Genomic DNA, 21,620 nt, shown 5'->3' with positions numbered 1-21,620 from the left:
CCAAGACACACCCATCTCAACTCACATGACGAATAACAGATCTTGGGAACATTACAAAGGAAGACTTTACTTGAGAGAGGAGTATCCCATAGCCAGACAGCATTAGCTATAAATTATCGTTCAGTTTGCTCTCCTAAAACGAGATTATACTTCTCGTTCTTGGTACAACATAGTACCAAGACATTTCCTCATCCACTAGCATATATCAAATGCACCCCTCCTGGACAAGATCACAGAGACACAGTGACTGGCACACAGACATTGTGGAGCCAAGAGATAATTGGTTCCCCCTCAATCGCCCCTTCACATGGTTTAAAAGATATGTTTACATATGAAGACAAGCTTGACCTCTCCCCTTTCTGTGGCCCAAGTAACTGAACCCTGACAGAGAACAGATAACTGCAACCGGCCAACACTATTATCCAAAAATAGACATTCTAATGACATATCTCACATAAGCATGCAATAAAATGAATAAAACATTTTACTTAGAAATGTTACCTAAATAATTCAGATTCTGCTACGACAGTGTCCCCACCAAAATAAATCTGAAAGTTCAATTCCAAGGTTAACCTATCCTCTTTTGGAAAAGAGGATGCAATTGAATATCGTTTCTCCCAGTTGGCTTCTGGTTAGGAAAGACTGAATCTCATCAGGGGCAAAGATGAGTCCCAAAGTCCTTAATGGCCAAAAAGCAGCCTTTTATCTTCCTTTGGTTACGATTTGTACGATCTGTATGGATTTGCCTACTCCTGAAGCGCACACTAACTTGTCTCTTGGCACTGTGATAAATCGAGGGTGAAAATGACCTTACAGTAAAGTACATTTGTTGTTTTTGTTGCCTGGGATTAGGAATATGATTTGATGTGATTTTTGAATGACTACCCCTCCCTCTGTCCCCCATACATACAACATCTGTAAGGTCCTTCAGTCAAGTATTGCATTTCAAGCACAGATTAAACTACAAAGACCAGGGATATTTTTTGAAAGCCTAATAAAGAAGGACAGTGATTGGTAGGTGGGTAACAATAACAAATCAGACATTTGAATATATCTTTAAGCATGGTCAAGTTAATTATGAACTGAGCTTGCAGGACAGGAAGGAAACTGCTTAGGGATGTAACCATGAGGCCATTGGTGATTTTAAAATAGCTACAGAGTTCAATGGCTGTGATGGGAGAAAACTGAGGATGGATCAACAACATAGTAGTGACGCCGCAATAATGACCTAAATGAGTGAGTGAAAAGAAGAATGCAAATATACAGCATAAAAATATTCCAAAACATGCATATGTATGAAACATGGCACTAAATTAATACTGCAAAGGGATACACTTTTTGGCCTAAAAGCAAAGCCTTATGATTGGGGCAAACACAACACATCACTGAGTAAATGCCTTCTTATTTTCAAACATGGTGTTGGCTAAAGCATTACTGCTATTAGCCCATACAAACGCATTGAATAACAGGTTTACTACATGGAATAACAGATAGCCCCCCCAAAACTCTAAAGGAGGTTTGTTCTGAAGTGTCTGTTCTATATCTGAGAGATAGAAGAAAGATCAGAAAAATTATATATATATATATATACTTTTCCTGATCTTTTTTTCCTGATCTTTTTTTTTTTTTACATGTATTTAACCTCTTATTTTAGGCACTAAACAGTCTCCATATACTGTTTACTTCCATACATGTTTTCAAATGGTACCGGGGGACCTTCAAACGAGTCTTGTAACGCTGTGGGCGTCCTAGAGCAAAACAACCGGCATGTACAGTACCAGTCAAAAGTTTGGACACACCTACTCATTCAAGAGTTTTTCTTTATTTTTTACTATTTTCTACACTGTGAAGACATCAAAACTATTAAATAATACGCATGGAATCATATAGTAACCAAAAAAGTGTTAAACAAATCAAAATACATTCTTTAAAGTAGCTACCCTTTGCCTTGATGACAGCTTTGCACACTCTTGGCATTCTCTCAACCAGCTTCATGAGGGAGTCACCTGGAATACATTTCTATTAACAAGTGTGCCTTGTTAAAAGTTCATTTGCGTTTGAGGCAATCAGTTGTGTTGTGACAAGATAGGGGTGGTATACAGAAGATAGCCCTATTTGGTAAAAGACCAAGTCCATATTATGGCAAGAACAGCTCAAATAAGCAAAGAGAAATGACGGTCCATCATTACTTTTAGACATGAAGAAAAGTCAATGCGGAAAATGTCATGAACTTTGAAAATGCAGCCCAAATAAAGGCTTCACAGAGTTCAAGTAACAGACACAGTATCTCTGGGCGGCCTGGCATTTCTTCTGTGTGGCAGTCCTGGAGGAAGTGTGCGACCACGCACATGCGCAGTTTAGAGGGAACATTGTTCATAATCAGCTGCGACCCGTCGCCAGCTAAACAGGTGGGGCTCCGAATGGCCTGTTTTACATGTTATATTGGCATTGATACATGTCACATATCAGTTTGCAAACAATATCAACAATTAAGAATTTAGTTTATAAAGCCGCATGTCTCTTTTTTGCTTTCTTGAGTCAGGCAGCTCCAAATTGCAAGTGTTTCAGCCTATCTTAGTGATTTCTGTGGTGGTGGGGTAACCAGCAGAAAATACGGAGCGAAGGGGTTGGTAATGTTCTCTAGATGCACCGTGATTGGCTCAGTGTTCTGTCACTAATGGGGACACTATGTCACCGCAAAATCTACGGGGAGACCTCAAAAATTCAAGCCACTTGGGTGCTGCGATAGATTTACTGTACATTAGAAGTGCCCATCCAAGAAGGCTCAAGGGCATTGGCCACAGATAAAATTACGTCAAATCACGATAGATCTACAGTAGCTTTGATTGGACTGATCAACATCATACTTTCAAAATCTTAGCTAGCAAGCTAGCATTCATCATCATGAATCAGGTCAACAATCTACTGGCAAATCCTTTTCAATCCTTGTCATATAAATATAAATTATAGATAAAACGTATCGGTGCTCATCAGCCATTGGACATAAACATTACACAACAAGATGTAAATCGCAAATTCAACAATGAGTGGTTTGGAGGGAATCAGTGGCTAACAGCAGGCATCGCAAAACACCCACTAGCCTGCTATTCAGTGGATTGGATGTGTGGTCCAAGTCTGGGTTTTAGGGTTTATTTTACAAGTTTAAATAGATCCAGCGTGACTTCTGCCGCTTTCAAAACAACTGGAAACTAGGAAATGGGAAATCTCAGACTTCAGTGAGTTCAAGACAACTGGGAACTCTTGGAAAAACGAGCTCCGACTAGGAAAATACATTTTGAATGGTCATCCAACTCAGAATTCCAAGTCGTGGACTCTGGCCTCTTATTTGAGCTCCGACCTGAAGATCACTAACATCATTATTCAACCTTCTTTTGTCTGAGTTCCTAGTTGTCTTGAAAGCACCATAAATCCAGAGAATGATAGACTTTGATGACAAAATTTGCCCACGAAGGACCGCCACACCACTTCCTGTTCAAGTGAAGCACAGCACAACAAGGTCCAAAAATGCCTTGTATGCTGCTGCATAAATGATGTTATATGCCAGAGGTATGCCAGGGGTACTGTAGCTAAGAAAGTCATACTAAGTTTATGTTGTGCCCATGTACCTCACCCCAATAATTTGGTCCCTTTTCCCCTCATAATTTAGCCTACTGTTCTGACTTGGTGGGGCACATTTAGCCTATAGCATGTTTTAGAGAAATGTCATCATCGAATATTGAAAGAGCTTTCATTGTCTGCCCTTTATTTTTCCTATGGTTCTGACTTGGTGTACACAGAGAATACTGTAAGAATGACCCATGTTCTGAATTCTGTCGCTGTACATTTCAAAAGTGCTGAACAAATATGACTATGTCCGTCCTAGTTCACTCATTAACGTCTTAATCAAAATTACATTTAGCCTCTTATCCGCTCACCGTCCCATTATGCCATAGTTGTAATTGTCAGTAAAAAATCTAATTTGTTTAAGCAAGTCAGACATATCAGCTATGTTCTTTTTAAAGGCAGTAAATAAGGCTGAATGAACTGTTTCGCTACCAGACAAGGCTCCTCTGATAGCCAGGTGTAACAGTGGTAAGGTGTTGGCCCTAACAGTTTGTGGGTGACATTTGTCACCATTATAGTTTAATTAATGTATTGTTTAATGCTGTGTTGTGTAGTGGCTTTGTTGTGTAGAGGCTTGCATCTAAAAAATGTGTTTTGAGTTAGCCCCACCAAGATTGACATTCTACTTTCGCCGGTGGTCATAATACAAGACGATTTTGTGAAAATACCAGTTTTCGGGATGTCTCATGGTCTGACAAACACCTCTCCAGCTCTGTTACCTTTCACTGCAGATAGGGAAGTGTGACTTTGGCAGATGCAGTGGATTGAGACGCATCCAATGCAAATACAGCTATCTCTAGCTTAAAACTGACAGATTTTTATAGGGATTTTTGTATTATGCTGAAACAGGGTTGGGGTCAATTTGAATGCATGTCAGCCAATTCATGAAGTAACCTGCCATTCCAATTCAATATTCTAGAAAATATTTAATTTGATTTTCAATGACTTCTCAATCAATCAAGAAGGAGAAACTGTTTTTGAGAGCAGCAGCATGCAGCGTCTCCTAAAGGGAGTTAATTCCTCATGTCCAATCCTCTGATGCCTTCTAAGACGGACACTTCATCTGCCTCTTTATCCTCTCTCTCAGCCGCCTCCGACTGCTTAACTGCACTGTGATACACATTCCCAATCCAAAGAATCTTCTCACCTGCTCAAAATATCAGTGCCCAGTGGTAGGACCATTAGATCACAAACAAGAATGTTAACTTAAGTAGCTAATGTTAGTCATTGTGAAAGCCCCCTTTGTGCCCACTCTGAGCAATTGTTGATTGCAGGCTCCTTGAAACAGATGTAGAAAAAGGGATGAGGGGTAACGAGACACTGGTCATGGAAAGGACTGTACAGGATTCTGTACCAACTCACATTAGTTGTCGGTAACGTTTTCCCCCAAGAAACAGTTCTTCAAGAAAGGCATGGACAAGTATGTTGCTGTGTCATTAACGTGCCAAATAGTTCAAGTTTATGCAATGTTCTTCTCCCAGTTCACTTCACTTGTTTGCTTCTCCACGATGATGATCTAAGATGTTACTTTAGGTGTGCAAAAGCCAATCTATTCTTTGTTTTGACATTGTCCACCATATACTAACCTTGGCCCCTATACCTTGTTTTGCAGTGGCCTGGACAGTTCCTCCTGTTTCCAGGTGTTGTCTCTGCTGAAGGCCCTGGCCTATGGTGGCCGCACCGTTATCTGCACCATCCACCAGCCCAGCGCCAAGCTCTTTGAGCTCTTCAACAAGGTCAGCCTCCAACCTGGCCTACTGCTAGCCTGAGTTACAGATCTGTTTGAGTTGTCTTACCAACTCCTACGCCATTGGCGTGATAACATAAACAGATCTGGGATTCAAGCAAGTCTACTGCATGGGAATCTATGAAAGGCCCAATGAAACCACAGGATCACAGTTGGAAATGTATGTAGCCACACATGTGGCGCAATACTTATGGTCCCTAAATGAATGGTCTGCTAAATTAATGTACTGTATCCTGATTGCTTTGTGCCCCTGTGTTTCCCTCCCTAGCTGTATGTCCTTAGCCAGGGCCAGTGTATCTACAGAGGGAAAGTGCCTAACCTGGTACCTTACCTTAGAGAGCTGGGGCTCAACTGCCCAACATACCACAATCCTGCAGACTTTGGTGAGAAACTCTAACCAGTTTAATGAGAAACAAGTCAAATGTGGTATAAAGCATTCTAGAAACTATTATATCTATTAGTTCATCCGAAAATGAATTTTCTCAGAATAACTTTACAGATGGTTCGTGCTTCTACACCTGCATTGCTTGCTCTTTGGGGTTTTAGACTGGGTTTCTGTACAGCATTTCGTGACATCAGCTGATGTAAGAAGGGCTTTATAAATAAATTTGATTGATTGATTGGTTCCTCATGCAGTATTCACTGGGGTTTCTGTGACATGCGTACCTCTTTCTCCATTTGATCCCAGTGATGGAGGTGGCGTCTGGGGAGTACGGTGATCAGACGGCTCTTTTGGTGAAGGCCGTGCAGGATGGAAAATGTGAGCAGGTCTACAAGACAGACATGGATGATGGACCCCTCAACCCCTTCCTGTGGCACAAATCTTCTGAGGAGGTAAAAGGGGGATTTAGTGTATTACTACAGCTCTCAATGGGTTGAAATGAATAATCTCATTGAGGTGATATTTTCAGTCAAAGCACTTCAGGTTATGCAGTCTCTCTCTCTCTCTCTCTCTCTCTCTCTCTCTCTCTCTCTCTCTCGCTCAGGATTCCCCTTCCGGTGAGGGCTGCCACAGTTTCTCGGCCAGTTGTCTGACTCAGTTCTGCATCCTGTTCAAAAGGACATTTCAATGCATCATTAGAGATACAGTAAGACATACTTCCGCACACTGATTTGATTTTGTGCTGCAACAGCTTCCGCCTCCCTTTAAAATAACCAAATGTTACATAATGAACCCCAAACACTTTAATAAAATTAAAAGCATATGAAAATAATAACAGAAGAATAATAGCAAAAGCACAATGGATAGGAAAATATATAAACATTTTTTTTCTCTGACTGTTCTGGTCCTACAGGTGCTGACTCACCTAAGAATCACCTCTCACATTGGGATTGGGATTCTGATTGGCCTGCTCTATCTGGGCATCGGCAACGATGCCAAGAAAGTGCTCAGCAACTCCGGCTTCCTCTTCTTCTCCATGCTCTTCCTCATGTTTGCTGCTCTAATGCCTACTGTTCTGACGTGTGAGTATTCTCAGCTCTTCTTAATGACAGACATCTGCATGCGTTGATTTAGTGCATGAATTCACAACAGTCATAAGCCATTGTATACAGTATGTTAGAAGTAGACTTTGCTGAGATGTACCTTGCACTGTTTCTGATTACCGAAATGAGATTACTATGAGCCTGCTTTCTCCATCTCTCTAAATTGCAGTCCCTTTGGAGATGGGAGTGTTCCTAAGAGAGCACTTGAACTACTGGTACAGTCTGAAGGCTTACTATCTGGCCAAGACTATGGCAGACCTCCCCTTCCAGGTAATAACAATGTCACAAATAACTCTGGAGGATCATTTTTAGTAGTGTGTTGTGTCCCAAAAAATCTGTAAGTTGGTATTTCATCAAAATGCAAAAATAGAGAAAAAACACACAAAAAAAACATTACGATTCTATCATTCACTGAAAAGAGCAAAGGTATTGTAACTAAAGAAACCTGTTATGGGAGCTCAAAGGGGCTTTAGCATCGAGGTCAAAAAGTAATTCTGTTTCAGAATTTCAGACAAATCCCACAATAACATTACAGGCTTTTGGGGCGGCAGGTAGCCTCGTGGTTAGAGCGTTGGGCCAGTAATCGAAAAGTTGCTGGATCGAATCCCCGAGCTGACAAGGTAAAAATCTGTCATTCTGCGCCTGAACAAGGCAGTTAACCCACTGTTCCCCGGTAGGCTGTCATTGTAAATAAGAATTTGTTCTTAACCTCTTAAGTCGACCCGACACGCATGCGTCCCATCTAGCCATCTGGAAATGCAAATGCGCTACGCTAAATGCTAATAGCACTCGTTAAAACTCAAACGTTCATTAAAACACACATGCAGGGTACTGAATTAAAGCTACACTCGTTGTGAATCCAGCCAACAAGTCAGATTTTTAAAATGCTTTTCGGCGAAAGCATGAGAAGCTATTATCTGATAGCATGCAACACCCCGAAATACCTGAAGGGGACGTAAACAAAATAATTAGCATAGCCGGCGCTTCACAAAACGCAGAAATAAAATATAAAACATTCATTACCTTTGACGATCTTCTTTGTTGGCACTCCTAGATGTCCCATAAACATCACTATTGGGTCTTTTTTTCGATTAAATCGGTCCATATATACCCTAAATATCGATCTATGAAGAGTGTGTGATCCAGGAAAAAAGACCGTTTTAAAACGCAACGTCATTTTTTTAAATTAAAAAAGTCGACGATAAACTTTCACAAAACACTTCGAAATATTTTTGTAATCCAACTTTAGGTATTAGTAAACATTAATAATCTATCAAATTGATCACGGGGCGATGTGTATTCAATAGCTCCACGTCTTGAAATCATGTTCGGAAATTTCTCATCCAAAACATCCTGTCGGAGACCGGAAGGAATGGGCTCTCTCTCACTCGTTTGACCAAGAAACAAAGCCCAGGCAATTGACAAGACTGGCGACATTGTGTGGAAGCTGTAGCACTTGCAATCTCAGCCCCATGTAATTTGATTTCTAATAGACAATACATGCAAGTGGCGCATTGATATATTTTCCAGATTTTGGTGATCAGTTTTTCTTGCGCTTTTCGATTGATGAAACACACGTTATGTTATAGTCACAGCCGTGATTTAACCAGTTTTAGAAACGTCAGAGTGTTTTCTATCCACACATACTAATCATATGCATATACTATATTCCTGGCATGAGTAGCAGGACGCTGAAATGTTGCGCGATTTTTAACAGAATGTTCGAAAAAGTAGGGGGTAGACTTAACTTCTTGCGTCGAGCCATCCCAGATCCGGTATCGTGACTACAGCCTCAAGCTCATTACCATAACGCAATGTTAACTATTCATGAAAATCGCAAATGAAATGAAATTAATCTATTTGCTCTCAAGCTTAGCCTTTTGTTAACAACACTGTCATCTCAGATTGTCAAAATATGCTTCTCAACCATTGCAAAACAAGCATTTGTGTAACAGTATTGATGGCTAACGTAGCATTTAGCGTAGCATTTAGCATTAGCATTCAGCATGCAACATTTTCCACAAAAACCATAAAAGCATTCAAATAAAATCATTTACCTTTGAAGAACTTCAGATGTTTTCAATGAGGAGACTCTCAGATAGCAAATGTTCAGTTTTTCCTGAAAGATTATTTGTTTAGGACAAATCGCTCCGTTTTCTGCGTCACATTAAGCTACGAAAAAAAAACCTGTATCCAGGATTGTGTAAATCTATCAGCAAGCTCATTAGCATAACACAACGTTAACTATTCATGAAAATCGCAAATGAAATGAAATTAATCTATTTGCTCTCAAGCTTAGCCTTTTGTTAACAACACTGTCATCTCAGATTTTCAAAATATGCTTCTCAACCATTGCAAAACAAGCATTTTTGTAACAGTATTGATGGCTATAACGTACCATTTAGCATTAGCATTCAGCATGCAACATTTTCCACAAAAACCATAAAAGCATTCAAATAAAATAATTTACCTTTGAAGAACTTCAGATGTTTTCAATGAGGAGACTCTGTTAGATAGAAAATGTTCCGTTTTTACAAAAAATATTATTTGTGTCGACTAATCGCTCCGTTTTGTTCATTGCGTTTGGGTAAGGAAAAAATAATAATAATAAGTCATTAAAACGCAAACTTTTTTCCAAATTAACTCCATAATATCGACAGAAACATGGCAAACGATGTTTAGAATCAATCCTTAAGGTGTTTTTCACATATCTATCGACGATAAAATCCATCGTGGCAGTTTACTTTCAATTCTGAAGAAATGGAACGCGCATGGACCTACAGATTACGCACACAGGGCACCGGGCGGGACACCAGGTAAATGTAGTCTCTTATGGTCAATCTTCCAATGATATGCCTACAAACACGTCACAATGCTGCAGACACCTCGGGGAATAGACAGAAAGCGCAGGCTCATTCCTGGCGCATTCACAGCCATATAAGGAGACATTGGAACACAGCACCTTCAGAATCCGGGGCATTTCCTGTATGAAACTTCATCTTGGTTTCGCCTGTTGCATTAGTTCTGGGGCACGCACAGATAATATCTTTGCAGTTTTGGAGACGTCAGAGTTGTGTCTTTCCAAGGCTGTCAATTCCATGCATAGTCGAGCATCTTTTCGTGACAAAATATTGCGCTTAAAACGTGCGCGTCTTTTTATCCAATAATGACACAGTGCCCCCATAGGTTCAACAGGTTAACAGGCTGGCTTGCCTAGTTAAATAAAGGTTAAATACATTTCTTTATAATTTACGCTTCACCAGAGGTTTACTGCATGTTTTCATTTATTGTATTGAATTACATCTAATTTGGCTTTTTTTCAACATTTCAAAATTATTATTTCAAAGCACAAAAAGCTTGGCTTTGTGTTTTAGTTTAATGCTTCAATGATACACAGTGTGTTTTCCATGGTGAGGTACTGTTGGCTGAACATGAGGAATGTGAGATGGCCGTATCACAATCCTAGTCAGCAACAGCTTCTCCTGGTGTTGTGCCCTTCACCAAGGTACATAAAACCACCTACACAACCCTGGGGGTGTTGCACTGACGCTGTCCTTCCAATCTGTCAATGTGTGGTTGGGCGTGTATGCAACTGTGCGTGCATGTGTTGGGGGTCGAGAAAAAAAAGCTGAAAAGACCATTTCTGTGTCCACAAATACACAATCAAGTATTTTCTTATTTTGCTTCACAGATAGTGTTCCCAGTCGCCTACTGCAGCATCGTCTACTGGATGACGTCCCAGCCGCCTGACGCTGTACGTTTCATCCTTTTCTTGGCCCTGGGAGTCCTCACCTCTCTTGTGGCCCAGTCTCTGGGCCTGCTGATAGGAGCGGCTTCCACCTCGCTACAGGCATGTCCTCCATTCTCTCAATACTAACACGAGATAATAACTGCTATACCTTAAGCGGGTGGGTGTTAATTAAGAAGCGCGCTTTGACGGGTCATGTTTCGGAGGACGAATGACTCAACCTTCACCTCCAAAATCCGTTGGGGAGTTGCAGCGATGAAAAAAAGATCGAAATTGGGGCGAAAAAAGGGGGTCAAATAAAAATATATATTTTGTCCTGGGGCTGGTCTAAGCACAGTGCCGCCCCTGTACCACATACTGTATGCCCCTGGAGACAGCGTTTTTATCCCCTGTTCCACCACTCACACTCTCTGCTGTATCCCTCTCACCTGTCCCCCATCTACATTTCTAATTTGAATCTGTAAATACAACTTTTTAAAATTAATTAAACATATCTTTATATATGTTTTACTATATTTCGTATTTACACAGTACCAACCTATAGTATATGCATATAATTATATGTTTCTCAGGGTGGTACCCAATTCTATTCTAAGCAGACGATTAACCGCAATATGTACATGTAAGATGGTTACAGTGAGTCACGTGCTGCCTCTGATTTTGCGCTTGTCCATGTCTCAGGTTGCCACGTTTGTAGGTCCGGTGACTGCCATACCCGTGCTGCTTTTCTCTGGCTTCTTTGTCAGTTTTGACACAATTCCGTGGTATCTTCAGTGGATGTCATACATTTCATATGTCAGGTAACTAGTTTTTCAGATACTTTTCAGACTTTCAAGGGCCCTGATTTTTTTGGCACTTGAACAGTAAGGGAAAGTGGGTTATGTTGAGCCAAAGGGTTAATTGAGCCACTCCTTGCTTCTAGGAAACCATACACAAAATGAATAATGTGACCCAATATTTAGGAAGATATCATGTGAAGGAAGAAACTGGAAAAATTGGTAAGCAAGTTAGGCCCCCCAAAAATTCACATAGTCAAATTAATGTATTGTTTTACGATTGTTTTATACCTCAGTTGGGGTCTATTTAAGCTACAATTTGAGGTCCTAAACCTAGCATGGAAAGTGCATCCTTATAACTGTGTGCTCTAATATAGTCAACATTTTTGCTTTGGGTAAGTTGAGCCAATGGCCACCATACTCCATACAAATGATTACATACAACAAATATGTTTAATGCATGGTATTTTTGCAATGTGTCATGCATATGAATTCAACGGAGTGCATTTTATTGTTAAAGAGCATCATGCCCTGTGTATACAAATGTAAAACAACCAGAAATCTAGTCCCAATTGAGGTTCTTGAGAGAGCAGCCAAGGTTTTATGTGAATTTTGTTATCTGTTCATAAACTTCAATTAATCTACTCAGTCTGCAACCTAGAGTTTGTAAGATTCTGGTTGAATGAAGCAGAGTCCCAGCTTACAAAAATCAAAGTATTTATTCACGAGAACGTTCTGAAGAATCCAGGTCCTGCAGTACCTAGCTTCTGTAACCGTAAAAGCCTTGGTTTCATGCATGTTAACATTAGAAGCCTACTCCCTAATTTGTTTTACTCACTGCTTTAGCACACTGCCAACCCGGATGTCTTAGTTGTGTCTGAATCCTGGCATAGGAAAACCACCAAAAACCTTGAAATCTCCATCGCTAACTATAACATTATCCGCCAAGATAGAACTGCCAAAGGGGGCGGTGTTGCAATCTACTGCAAAGATAGCCTGCAGAGTTCTGTATTACTATCCAAGTCTGTACCCAAACAATTCGAGCTTCTACTTCTAAAAATTCACCTTTCCAGAAACAAGTCTCTCACTGTTGCCGCTTGTTAATGACCTTCCTATGCACCCAGCTGTGCCCTCGATACCATATGTGAATTGATTGCCCCCCATCTATCTTCTGAGCTCGTGCTACTAGGTGACCTAAACTGGGACATGCTTAACACCCCGGCCATCCTACAATCCAAGCTTGATGCCCTCAATCTCACACAAATTATCAATGAACCTACCAGGTACAACTCCAAATCCGTAAACACGGACATGTCATCCTACCTAACTCGCCCTCCAAATACACCTCTGCAGTTTTCAATCAAGGTCTCAGCGATCACTGCCTCATTGCCTGCATCCATAATGGGTCTGCGACCAAACGACCACCCCTCATCACTGTCAAACGCTCCCTAAAACACTTCTGCAAGCAGGCCTTTCTTTTTTTGACATGGCTGGGGTATCCTGGAATGACATTGACCTCATCCCGTCAGTAGATGATGCCTGGCTATTCTTTAAAAGTGCCTTCCTCACCATCTTAAATAAGCATGCCCCATTAAAAAAATTTAGAACTAGGAATAGATATAGTCCTTGGTTCACTCCAGACCTGTCTGCCCTTGACCAACACAAACATCCTGTGGCGTTCTGCATTAGCATCGAATAGGCCCCGTGATATGCAACTTTTCAGGAAAGTTACGAACAAATATACACAGGCAGTTAGAAAAGTTAAGGCTAGCTTTTTCAAACATAAATTTGCATCCTGTAGTACTAACTCAAAAAAGTTCTGGGACACTATAAAGTCCATGGAGAATAAGAGCACCTCCTCCCAGCTGCCCACTGCTCTGAGGCTAGGAAACACTGTCACCGCCGATAAATCCACTATAATTGAGAATTTCAATAAGCATTTCTCTACGGCTGGCCATGCTTTCCACCTGGCTACCCCTACCCCGGTCAACTGCCCAGCACCCTCCACATCAACCCGCCAAAGCCCCCACCATTTCTCCTTTACGCAAATCCAGATAGCTGATGTTCTGAAAGAGCTGCAAAATCTGGACCCCTACAATTCAGCCGGGCTAGACAATCTGGACCCTCTCTTTCTAAAATTATCTGCCGAAATTGTTGCAACCCCTATTTACTAGCCTGTTCAACCTCTCTTTCGTATCATCTGAGATTCCCAAAGATTGGAAAGCTGCCGCAGTCATCCCCCTCTTCAAAGGGGGTGACACTCTAGACCCAAACTGCTACAGACCTATATCTATCCTACCCTGTCTTTCTAAGGTCTTCGAAAGCCAAATTAACAAACAGATTACCGACCATTTCGAATCCCACCGTACCTTCTCCACTATGCAATCTGATTTCAGAGCTGGTCATGGGTGCACCTCAGCCACGCTCAAGGTCCTAAACGACATCATAACCGCCATCGATAAGAGACATTACTGTGCAGCCGTATTCATCGACCTGGCCAAGGCTTTTGACTCTGTCAATCACCACATTCTTATTGGCAGACTCGACAGCCTTGGTTTCTCAAATGATTGCCTCGCCTGTTTTACCAACTACTTCTCTGATAGAGTTCAGTGTGTCAAATCGGAGGGCCTGTTGTTCAGACCTCTGGCAGTCTCTATGGGGGTGCCACAGGGTTCAATCCTCAGGCCGACTCTCCTCTCTGTATACATCAATGATGTTGCTCTTGCTGGTGGTGATTCTCTGGTACACCTCTACGCAGACGACACCATTCTGTATACTTCTGGCTCCTCGTTGGACACTGTGTTAACTAACCTCCAGACGAGCCATACAATTCTCCTTCCGTGGTCTCCAACTGTTCTTAATTTCAAGTAAAACTAAATGCATGCTATTCAACCGATCACTGCCCGCACCTGCTGCCCGCACCTGCTCGCCCATCCAGCATCACTACTCTGGACGGCTCTGACTTTAGTTGTCTGAATACGTGGACAACTACAAATACCTAGGTGTCTGGTTAGACTGTAAACTCTCCTTCCAGACTCACATTAAGCATCTCCAATCCAAAATTAAATCTAGAATTGGCTTCCTATATCGCAACAAAGCATCCTTCACTCATGCTGCCAAACATATCCTCATAAAACTGACCATCCTACCGATCCTCGACTTTGGTGATGTCATCTATAAAATAGCCTCCAACACTCTACTCAACAAACTGGATGCAGTCTTTCACAGTACCATCCGTTTTGTCACCAAAGCCCCATACACTACCCACCATTGCGACCTGTACTCTCTCGTTGGTTGGCCCTCGCTTCATACTCGTCGCCAAACCCACTGGCTACAGGTTATCTACAAGTCTCTGCTAGGTAAAGCCCTGACTTATCTCAGCTCACTGGTCACCATAGCAGCACCCACTTGTAGCACACCCTCCAGCAGGTATATCTCACTGGTCACCCCCAAAGCCAATTCCTCCTTTGGTCGTCTTTCCTTCCAGTTCTCTGCTGCCAACGAACTGCAAAAATCTCTGAAGCTGGAGACTCATATCTCCCTCACTAGCTTTAAGCACCAGCTGTCAGAGCAGCTCACAGATCACTGCACCTGTACATAGCCCATCTGTAAACAGCCCATCTATCTACCTATCCCCATACAGTATTTATTTATTTATCTTGCTCCTTTGCACCCCAGTATCTCTACTTGCACATTCATCTTCTGCACACCATTCCAGTGTTTAATTGCTATATTGTAATTACTTCGCCATCTTACCTCCTTTGCACTCACTGTATATAGACTTTTTGTTTTCTTTTGTTCTACTGTATTTTTGACTATGTTTTGTTTATTCCATGTGTAATTCTGTGTTGTTGTATGTGTCGAATTGCTATGCTTTATCTTGGCCAGGTCGCAGTTGCAAATGAGAACTTGTTCTCAACTAGCCTACCTGGTTAAATAAAGGTGAAATAAATCCATTATACTAAGACATCCATTTTATAGCTGTGCACATACATACACACCAGCAGTAGATTCGTTTTATTTACATTTACATTTACATTTAAGTCATTTAGCAGACGCTCTTATCCAGAGCGACTTACAAATTGGTGCATTCACCTTATGACATCCAGTGGAGCAGCCACTTTACAATAGTGCATCTAAATCTTTTAAGGGGGGGGGGTGAGAAGGATTACTTTATCCTATCCTAGGTATTCCTTAAAGAGGTGGGGTTTCAGGTGTCTCCGGAAGGTGGTGATTGACTCCGCTGTCCTGGCGTCGTGAGAATCCTTATCCTTCTCCATAGTTGTATCACTACCCAGCCGACAGTTCCGTTCCCCCGAGATTAGGGAAACCTTGAGGAGTACTCCCTGTCCTCATACGTTTTCTCAGAGTTCCTGCCAGGTCGGTTCAAACAGTTGAATTGTTCTTCAGGTTTTTTCTTTGGCACACATACAAGTTCAAATCCTAAGCTACGCCTTGCTCAGACAGTCTGTGTTTTTCCACTATACAGATACATTGTTTAATCTAATTCTGACTAAAACTATACACATCATCAGATTATAATTTTATGATTCTAATCAATTTCATACAATTATAAGGTTTCAGAGTGGTGAATTATTTAATCATTATCTTTCAACATTTAAATTATTTTATCACAAGGTGTGAAAGAGAGGCTATAATAGAGGAGGAGAGGCACAGAAGGTCTTGTCTGATGACATGGAGTCTGAGCTTGCTAAACGTATCAAGAATCTCACGGACGAGTTCCATGGCCTTAGTAGCCTCAAATTAAGAGAACTTGCCTACGAATTGGCACATCGAAACAACATCCCTGTCTCAGACAACTGGTCAAGAAATGGAGGGGTATAGAATGGAACAGAGAGATGTAATATCTGAATGTAGGAATACATTTAAGATATACAATATACCACATTCAACTTTGACCTACCAGCACCAGCACCCACAGTCACATGAAACCATTACCCACTTACCACAAGGCGGCTCAACTTACCCTGACCCTATGTTACCCCATACCTGGACAAACTATATTTTCAAAACTGTTATGTTTACATGAATTATGAGAGATGCACAACATCCTGAAATATATGTAGATATCTTTCTTATAAATAATAAAAAATGTCCATTGACGTTGGGATGCTGAATGTAAAAAAACGCCTCAATTTACCCCACTCTCTCCTACTGCTCTCATCCTCTTTAACATCACCATAAAACAGTTCCTATTATTTTGTAGGTATGGCTTTGAAGGTGTCATCCTCTCCATCTACGGGCTGGACCGAAAGGACCTCCACTGTGACAAGGATGAAACATGCCACTTCCAGAAGTCGGAGGCCATCTTGAAAGAGCTTGATGTGGAAGATGCCAAACTGTACCTTGACTTCATAGTGCTTGGCATGTTCTTTGTGACCCTCCGTCTCCTAGCGTACTTTGTGCTGCGCTATAAGATCAGTGCAGAGAGGTAAACTGGGGAGTGGCGGTAAAGGAGGAGAAAGGCCCAGATCGCTTGCAAGCTGGAATTCTGCTTCTAGAAACCTCCAGGCAGTGGCCCAGAAATACACCATGCACACTAAACTTTTGGCCAAGGACTACATAATATAGACAGCTGTTGTGTGAGGGTGTGCATGCAGTATGACTCTACTTAGCTTAGGCAAACAAATATGGCAGAGAGGAGCTCAGTGCCTAAGGCCATGGATGATTCCCAATATTACAAGAACATTCTTGTTTAAATACCAAAACCAAGGCTCCTGTCACAGTAGGAATCTAGATGTAATCGCCTTGTGCAAGGGAACCAACTGTAAGTAATGTAAGAGTTTGTTGTTGATAAGCTCTTGTCTAGTCTGTAGTTCCAGACTGGTTTATATGATCACTGTGTGAAACCAATTAAATGAAATAGCTTGGTGGAAGGACAATGGGAAGACAGGGCCACACTTAAACAGGAGCTGGTTTCCTCCAATGTGTGTTTATTATATAGGACTGCCAGATCAAATGGGTCTGTAATCTGGGACCCTCGGTCAATACAGGGAAAGGTACAATAGTGCTTGTTGCTAATGTGGGATAAAGCAATCACATACATTCCAAGCATGTGAGAGACTGTACAGTACCAATATATACTGTCATTTATCCTGGGTGAGTTTCCCGAAAACAAATGTGGCATGTGGCGCTCGACAGCCTAGCCTCTCAGGCGCAAGAGAGTAACTGTGCTTGAACAAACTAATTAATAAAATTAAGCACGTTCTATGAGTGGCATCGGTGGGGGTCTGGGTTTTTCAGGGAAATAAAGTACCACGTTTAGCACCCCTGCTCAGAGGCCTGTGGTTGTGATTATAGGGCTTGAATAGTTGAAGGAAGATATGGGGGATATGAATTCTGATGTGACTGTGGCTGGCTTAGTATTACAAGCCAGAATCCTAACCTGAGATCTGAGCATGTAACACAAACAGAAAGTTAAGTATTACATTATCTCAAGCATTACCAACACAGCTTAGTTTGAATGGCATGGAGGATTGATACAATACTCTTTTAGTCACTCCACAGTCAGTCATGTAAAATAGAATTGAGAATGAAGAGTTCTGTTCTGTCACACAATCAATTCATAAAATACATGGCAGCCTAGGTTGGGGCTTGTTTTATCTGTCAACCATAACAAAGGGATATAGTGCTACCGTATTTCTGTAAGAGACTGGGGGCTCTATTTTATCAAACTTAATGCAATGGTAAGTCACTAAGGCTAAGACTGTTGGTAGCGCTATAGGTCCAGAGGTGTTTTTTTGTGCTATTTTCACTGCAGAAATTATGGGTGCAGTAGCTGGCAGTTGTGTGAAAGGGCTGGGATAAATTGGGAGGCTTGTCCCCTCACTGGCCAATCAGAACGTGGTCCATGGCTAAATATGTGGGTGCTTCTAGTTGTGTATTTACGGTCTTTCATGTTTTAAGTTGTTATCAAAGCCAATTTGAATGTTAGTCCGCTATAGCCTAGTTTGTTAAATAGCCTACAGAAACAAAATAACAACATGTAGGCATATTCCATCTTTGCTAAATACATTGAACATGTTTGCAGTCCATATTGTTCTAAGTATTGTTCTGCCATTGCTTCAATATGGAAATACACTACCGCTCAAAAGTTTGGGTCACTTAGAAATGTCCTTGTTTTTGAAAGAAAAGCTAATTTTTTGTCCATTAAAATAACATCAAATTGATCAGAAATACAGTGTAGACATTGTTAATGTTGTAAATGACTATTGTAGCTGGAAACTGCAGATTTTTTTATGGAATATCTACATAGACATATACAGAGGCCCATTATCAGCAACCATCACTCCTGTGTTCCAATGGCATGTTGTGTTAGCTAATCCCAAATTTATAATTTTAAAAGGCTAATTGATCATTAGAAAACCCTTTTGTAATTATGCTAGCACAGCTGAAAACTGTTGTAATAAGCAATAAAACTGGCCTTCTTTAGACTAGTTGTGTATCTGGAGCATCAGCATTTGTGGGTTCGATTACAGGATGGCCAAAAAATGGCCAAAAACAAAGACCTTTCTTCTGAAACTTGTCAGTATATTCTTGTTCTGAGAAATTAAGGCTATTCCATGAAAGAAATTGCAAAGAAACTGAAGATCTTGTACAACACCGTGTACGACACCCTTCACAGAACAGTGCAAACTGGCACTAACCGAAATAGAAAGATGTGTGGGAGGCCCCGGTGCACAACTGAGCAAGTCTGGATGTAATTTTTTTTGCAGTACTGTTTATTCGAGATGATATGAACAATGTGGACAATTTTCAGCAAGTTGCAACATTGAAACACAGAAATAAACAGTTTTCCATAAACAAGGTCTAAATCATGTTTGATGCACCTCTGGATGTCATTTTATTTGCAGTACTGTTTATTCGAGATAATATGAACACTGTGGACAATTTTCAGCAAGTTGCAACATTGAAACACAGAAATAAACACTTTTCCATGAACAAGCTCTGAATCATGTTTGATGCACTCTTGATGTATTTTTTTTTTGCTGTACTGTTTATTCAGGATGATATGAACGCTGTGGACAATTTTCAGCAAATTTCAACATTGAATTAAAGATATACCCACTTTTCCAACAACAAGCTCTAAATCATGTTTGATGCACTTTGGATGTAAAAAAAACAATTGTTCTGTTTATTCGAGATGATATGATCACTGTGGACAGTTTTCAGCAAGTTGCAACATTGAAATACAGAAATAACCACTTTTCCAAAAACAAGCTCTAAATCATGTTTGATGCACTTTGGATGTAAAAAAAAATAATCTGTTTAGTCAAGATGAAATGATCACTGTGGACAGTTTTCAGCAAATGTCAACATTGAAATACAGAAATAAACACTTTTCCAAAAACAAGCTCTAAATCATGTTTGATGCACTTTGGATGTAAAAAAAAACAATTGTTCTGTTTATTCGAGATGATATGATCACTGTGGACAGTTTTCAGCAAGTTGCAACATTGAAATACAGAAATAACCACTTTTCCAAAAACAAGCTCTAAATCATGTTTGATAAACTCTGGATTTTTTTTGACTGTACTGTTTATTCAGGATGATATGAACACTGTGGACAATCTTCAGCAAATGTCAACATTGAAATACAGAAATAACCACTTTTCCAAAAACAAGCTCTAAATCATGTTTGATGCAATTTGGATGTAACAAAAAGGTGTTCTGTTTATTCAGGATAACATAATCACTGTGGACAGTTTTAAGCAAGTTGCAACATTGAAATACTGAAATAAACACTTTTTCAAAAACAAGCTCTAAATCAATGTTTGATGCACTCTGGATTTGTGTTTGTTGCTATACTGTTTATTCAGTATGATATGAACACTGTGGTCAATTTTCAGCAAATTTCAACATTGAAATATAGAAATAACCACTTTTCCAATAACAAGCTCTAATCATGTTTGATGCACTCTGGATGTATTTTTTTGCTGTACTGTTTATTCAGCATAACATAATCACTGTGGACAGTTTTCAACAAGTTGTAACATTGAAATACAGAAATAACCGCTTTTCCAAAAACAAGCTCTAAATCATGTTTGATAAACTCTGGATGTATTTTTTTTTGCTGTACTGTTTATTCAGGATAACATAACCACTGTGGACAGTTTTCAGCAATTTGCGACATTGAAATACAGAAATAAACACTTTTCCAAAAACAAGCTCTAAATCATGTTTGATAAACTCTGGATTTTTTTGTTGTTGACTGTACTATTTATTCAGGATGATATGAACACTGTGGACAATTTTCAGCAAATGTCAACATTGAAATACAGAAATAAACTTTTCCAAAAACAAGTTCTAAATCATGTTTAATGCACTTTGGATGTAAAAAAAATAATTGTTCTGTTTATTCGAGATGATATGAACACTGTGGACAATTTTCAGCAAATTTCAACATTGAAATATAGAAATAAACACTTTTCCAAAAACAAGCTCTAAATCATGTTTGATAAACTCTGGATTTTTTTTGACTGTACTGTTTATTCAGGATGATATGAACACTGTGGACAATCTTCAGCAAATGTCAACATTGAAATACAGAAATAACCACTTTTCCAAAAAACAAGCTCTAAATCATGTTTGATGCAATTTGGATGTAACAAAAAGGTGTTCTGTTTATTCAGGATAACATAATCACTGTGGACAGTTTTAAGCAAGTTGCAACATTGAAATACTGAAATAAACACTTTTTAAAAAACAAGCTCTAAATCAATGTTTGATGCACTCTGGATTTGTGTTTGTTGCTATACTGTTTATTCAGTATGATATGAACACTGTGGTCAATTTTCAGCAAATTTCAACATTGAAATATAGAAATAACCACTTTTCCAATAACAAGCTCTAATCATGTTTGATGCACTCTGGATGTATTTTTTTTGCTGTACTGTTTATTCAGTATGATATGAACACTGTGGACAATTTTCAGCAAATTTCAACATTGAAATACAGAAATAACCACATTTCCAAAAACAAGCTCTAAATCATGTTTGATACACTTTGGATGTGAAAAAAAACTTGTTCATTTTATTCGAGATGATATGAACACTGTGGACAATTTTCAGCAAGTTGCAACATTGAAATACAGAAATAAACACTTTTCCAAAAACAAGCTCTAAATCATGTTTGATAAACTCTGGATATATATATTTTTTTGCTGTACTGTTTATTCAGGATGATATGAATCAAAATATTCCATACGGAACTACGGTAC

The 21,620-nt window shown here is 40.0% G+C and overlaps 1 protein-coding gene across 1 annotated transcript in view; it reads left to right on the top strand.

Annotated features, from left to right (window-relative positions):
- The window catches only part of LOC115141459 (ATP-binding cassette sub-family G member 1-like), a 54,305-nt gene extending 33,492 nt beyond the window's left edge, over positions 1-20,813 (top strand). Inside the window, exons 7-15 of the mRNA XM_029680340.2 lie at positions 5,237-5,360; positions 5,640-5,754; positions 6,060-6,205; positions 6,358-6,459; positions 6,667-6,835; positions 7,026-7,126; positions 10,548-10,706; positions 11,286-11,404; positions 16,608-20,813. Of these exons, the coding sequence (XP_029536200.1) occupies positions 5,237-5,360; positions 5,640-5,754; positions 6,060-6,205; positions 6,358-6,459; positions 6,667-6,835; positions 7,026-7,126; positions 10,548-10,706; positions 11,286-11,404; positions 16,608-16,836 (1,264 nt within the window). The 3' untranslated portion in view covers positions 16,837-20,813. The remainder of the gene's footprint in view (positions 1-5,236; positions 5,361-5,639; positions 5,755-6,059; positions 6,206-6,357; positions 6,460-6,666; positions 6,836-7,025; positions 7,127-10,547; positions 10,707-11,285; positions 11,405-16,607) is intronic.
- The last annotated feature ends 807 nt before the right edge of the window (positions 20,814-21,620 follow it).

The sequence above is a fragment of the Oncorhynchus nerka genome, linkage group LG14 (genome assembly GCF_034236695.1).
Source record: "Oncorhynchus nerka isolate Pitt River linkage group LG14, Oner_Uvic_2.0, whole genome shotgun sequence".
NCBI classification, from domain to species: Eukaryota; Metazoa; Chordata; class Actinopteri; order Salmoniformes; family Salmonidae; genus Oncorhynchus; species Oncorhynchus nerka.
Note: the sequence above shows the minus strand (reverse complement) of the source record. Positions and strands in the feature narration are given on the sequence as shown.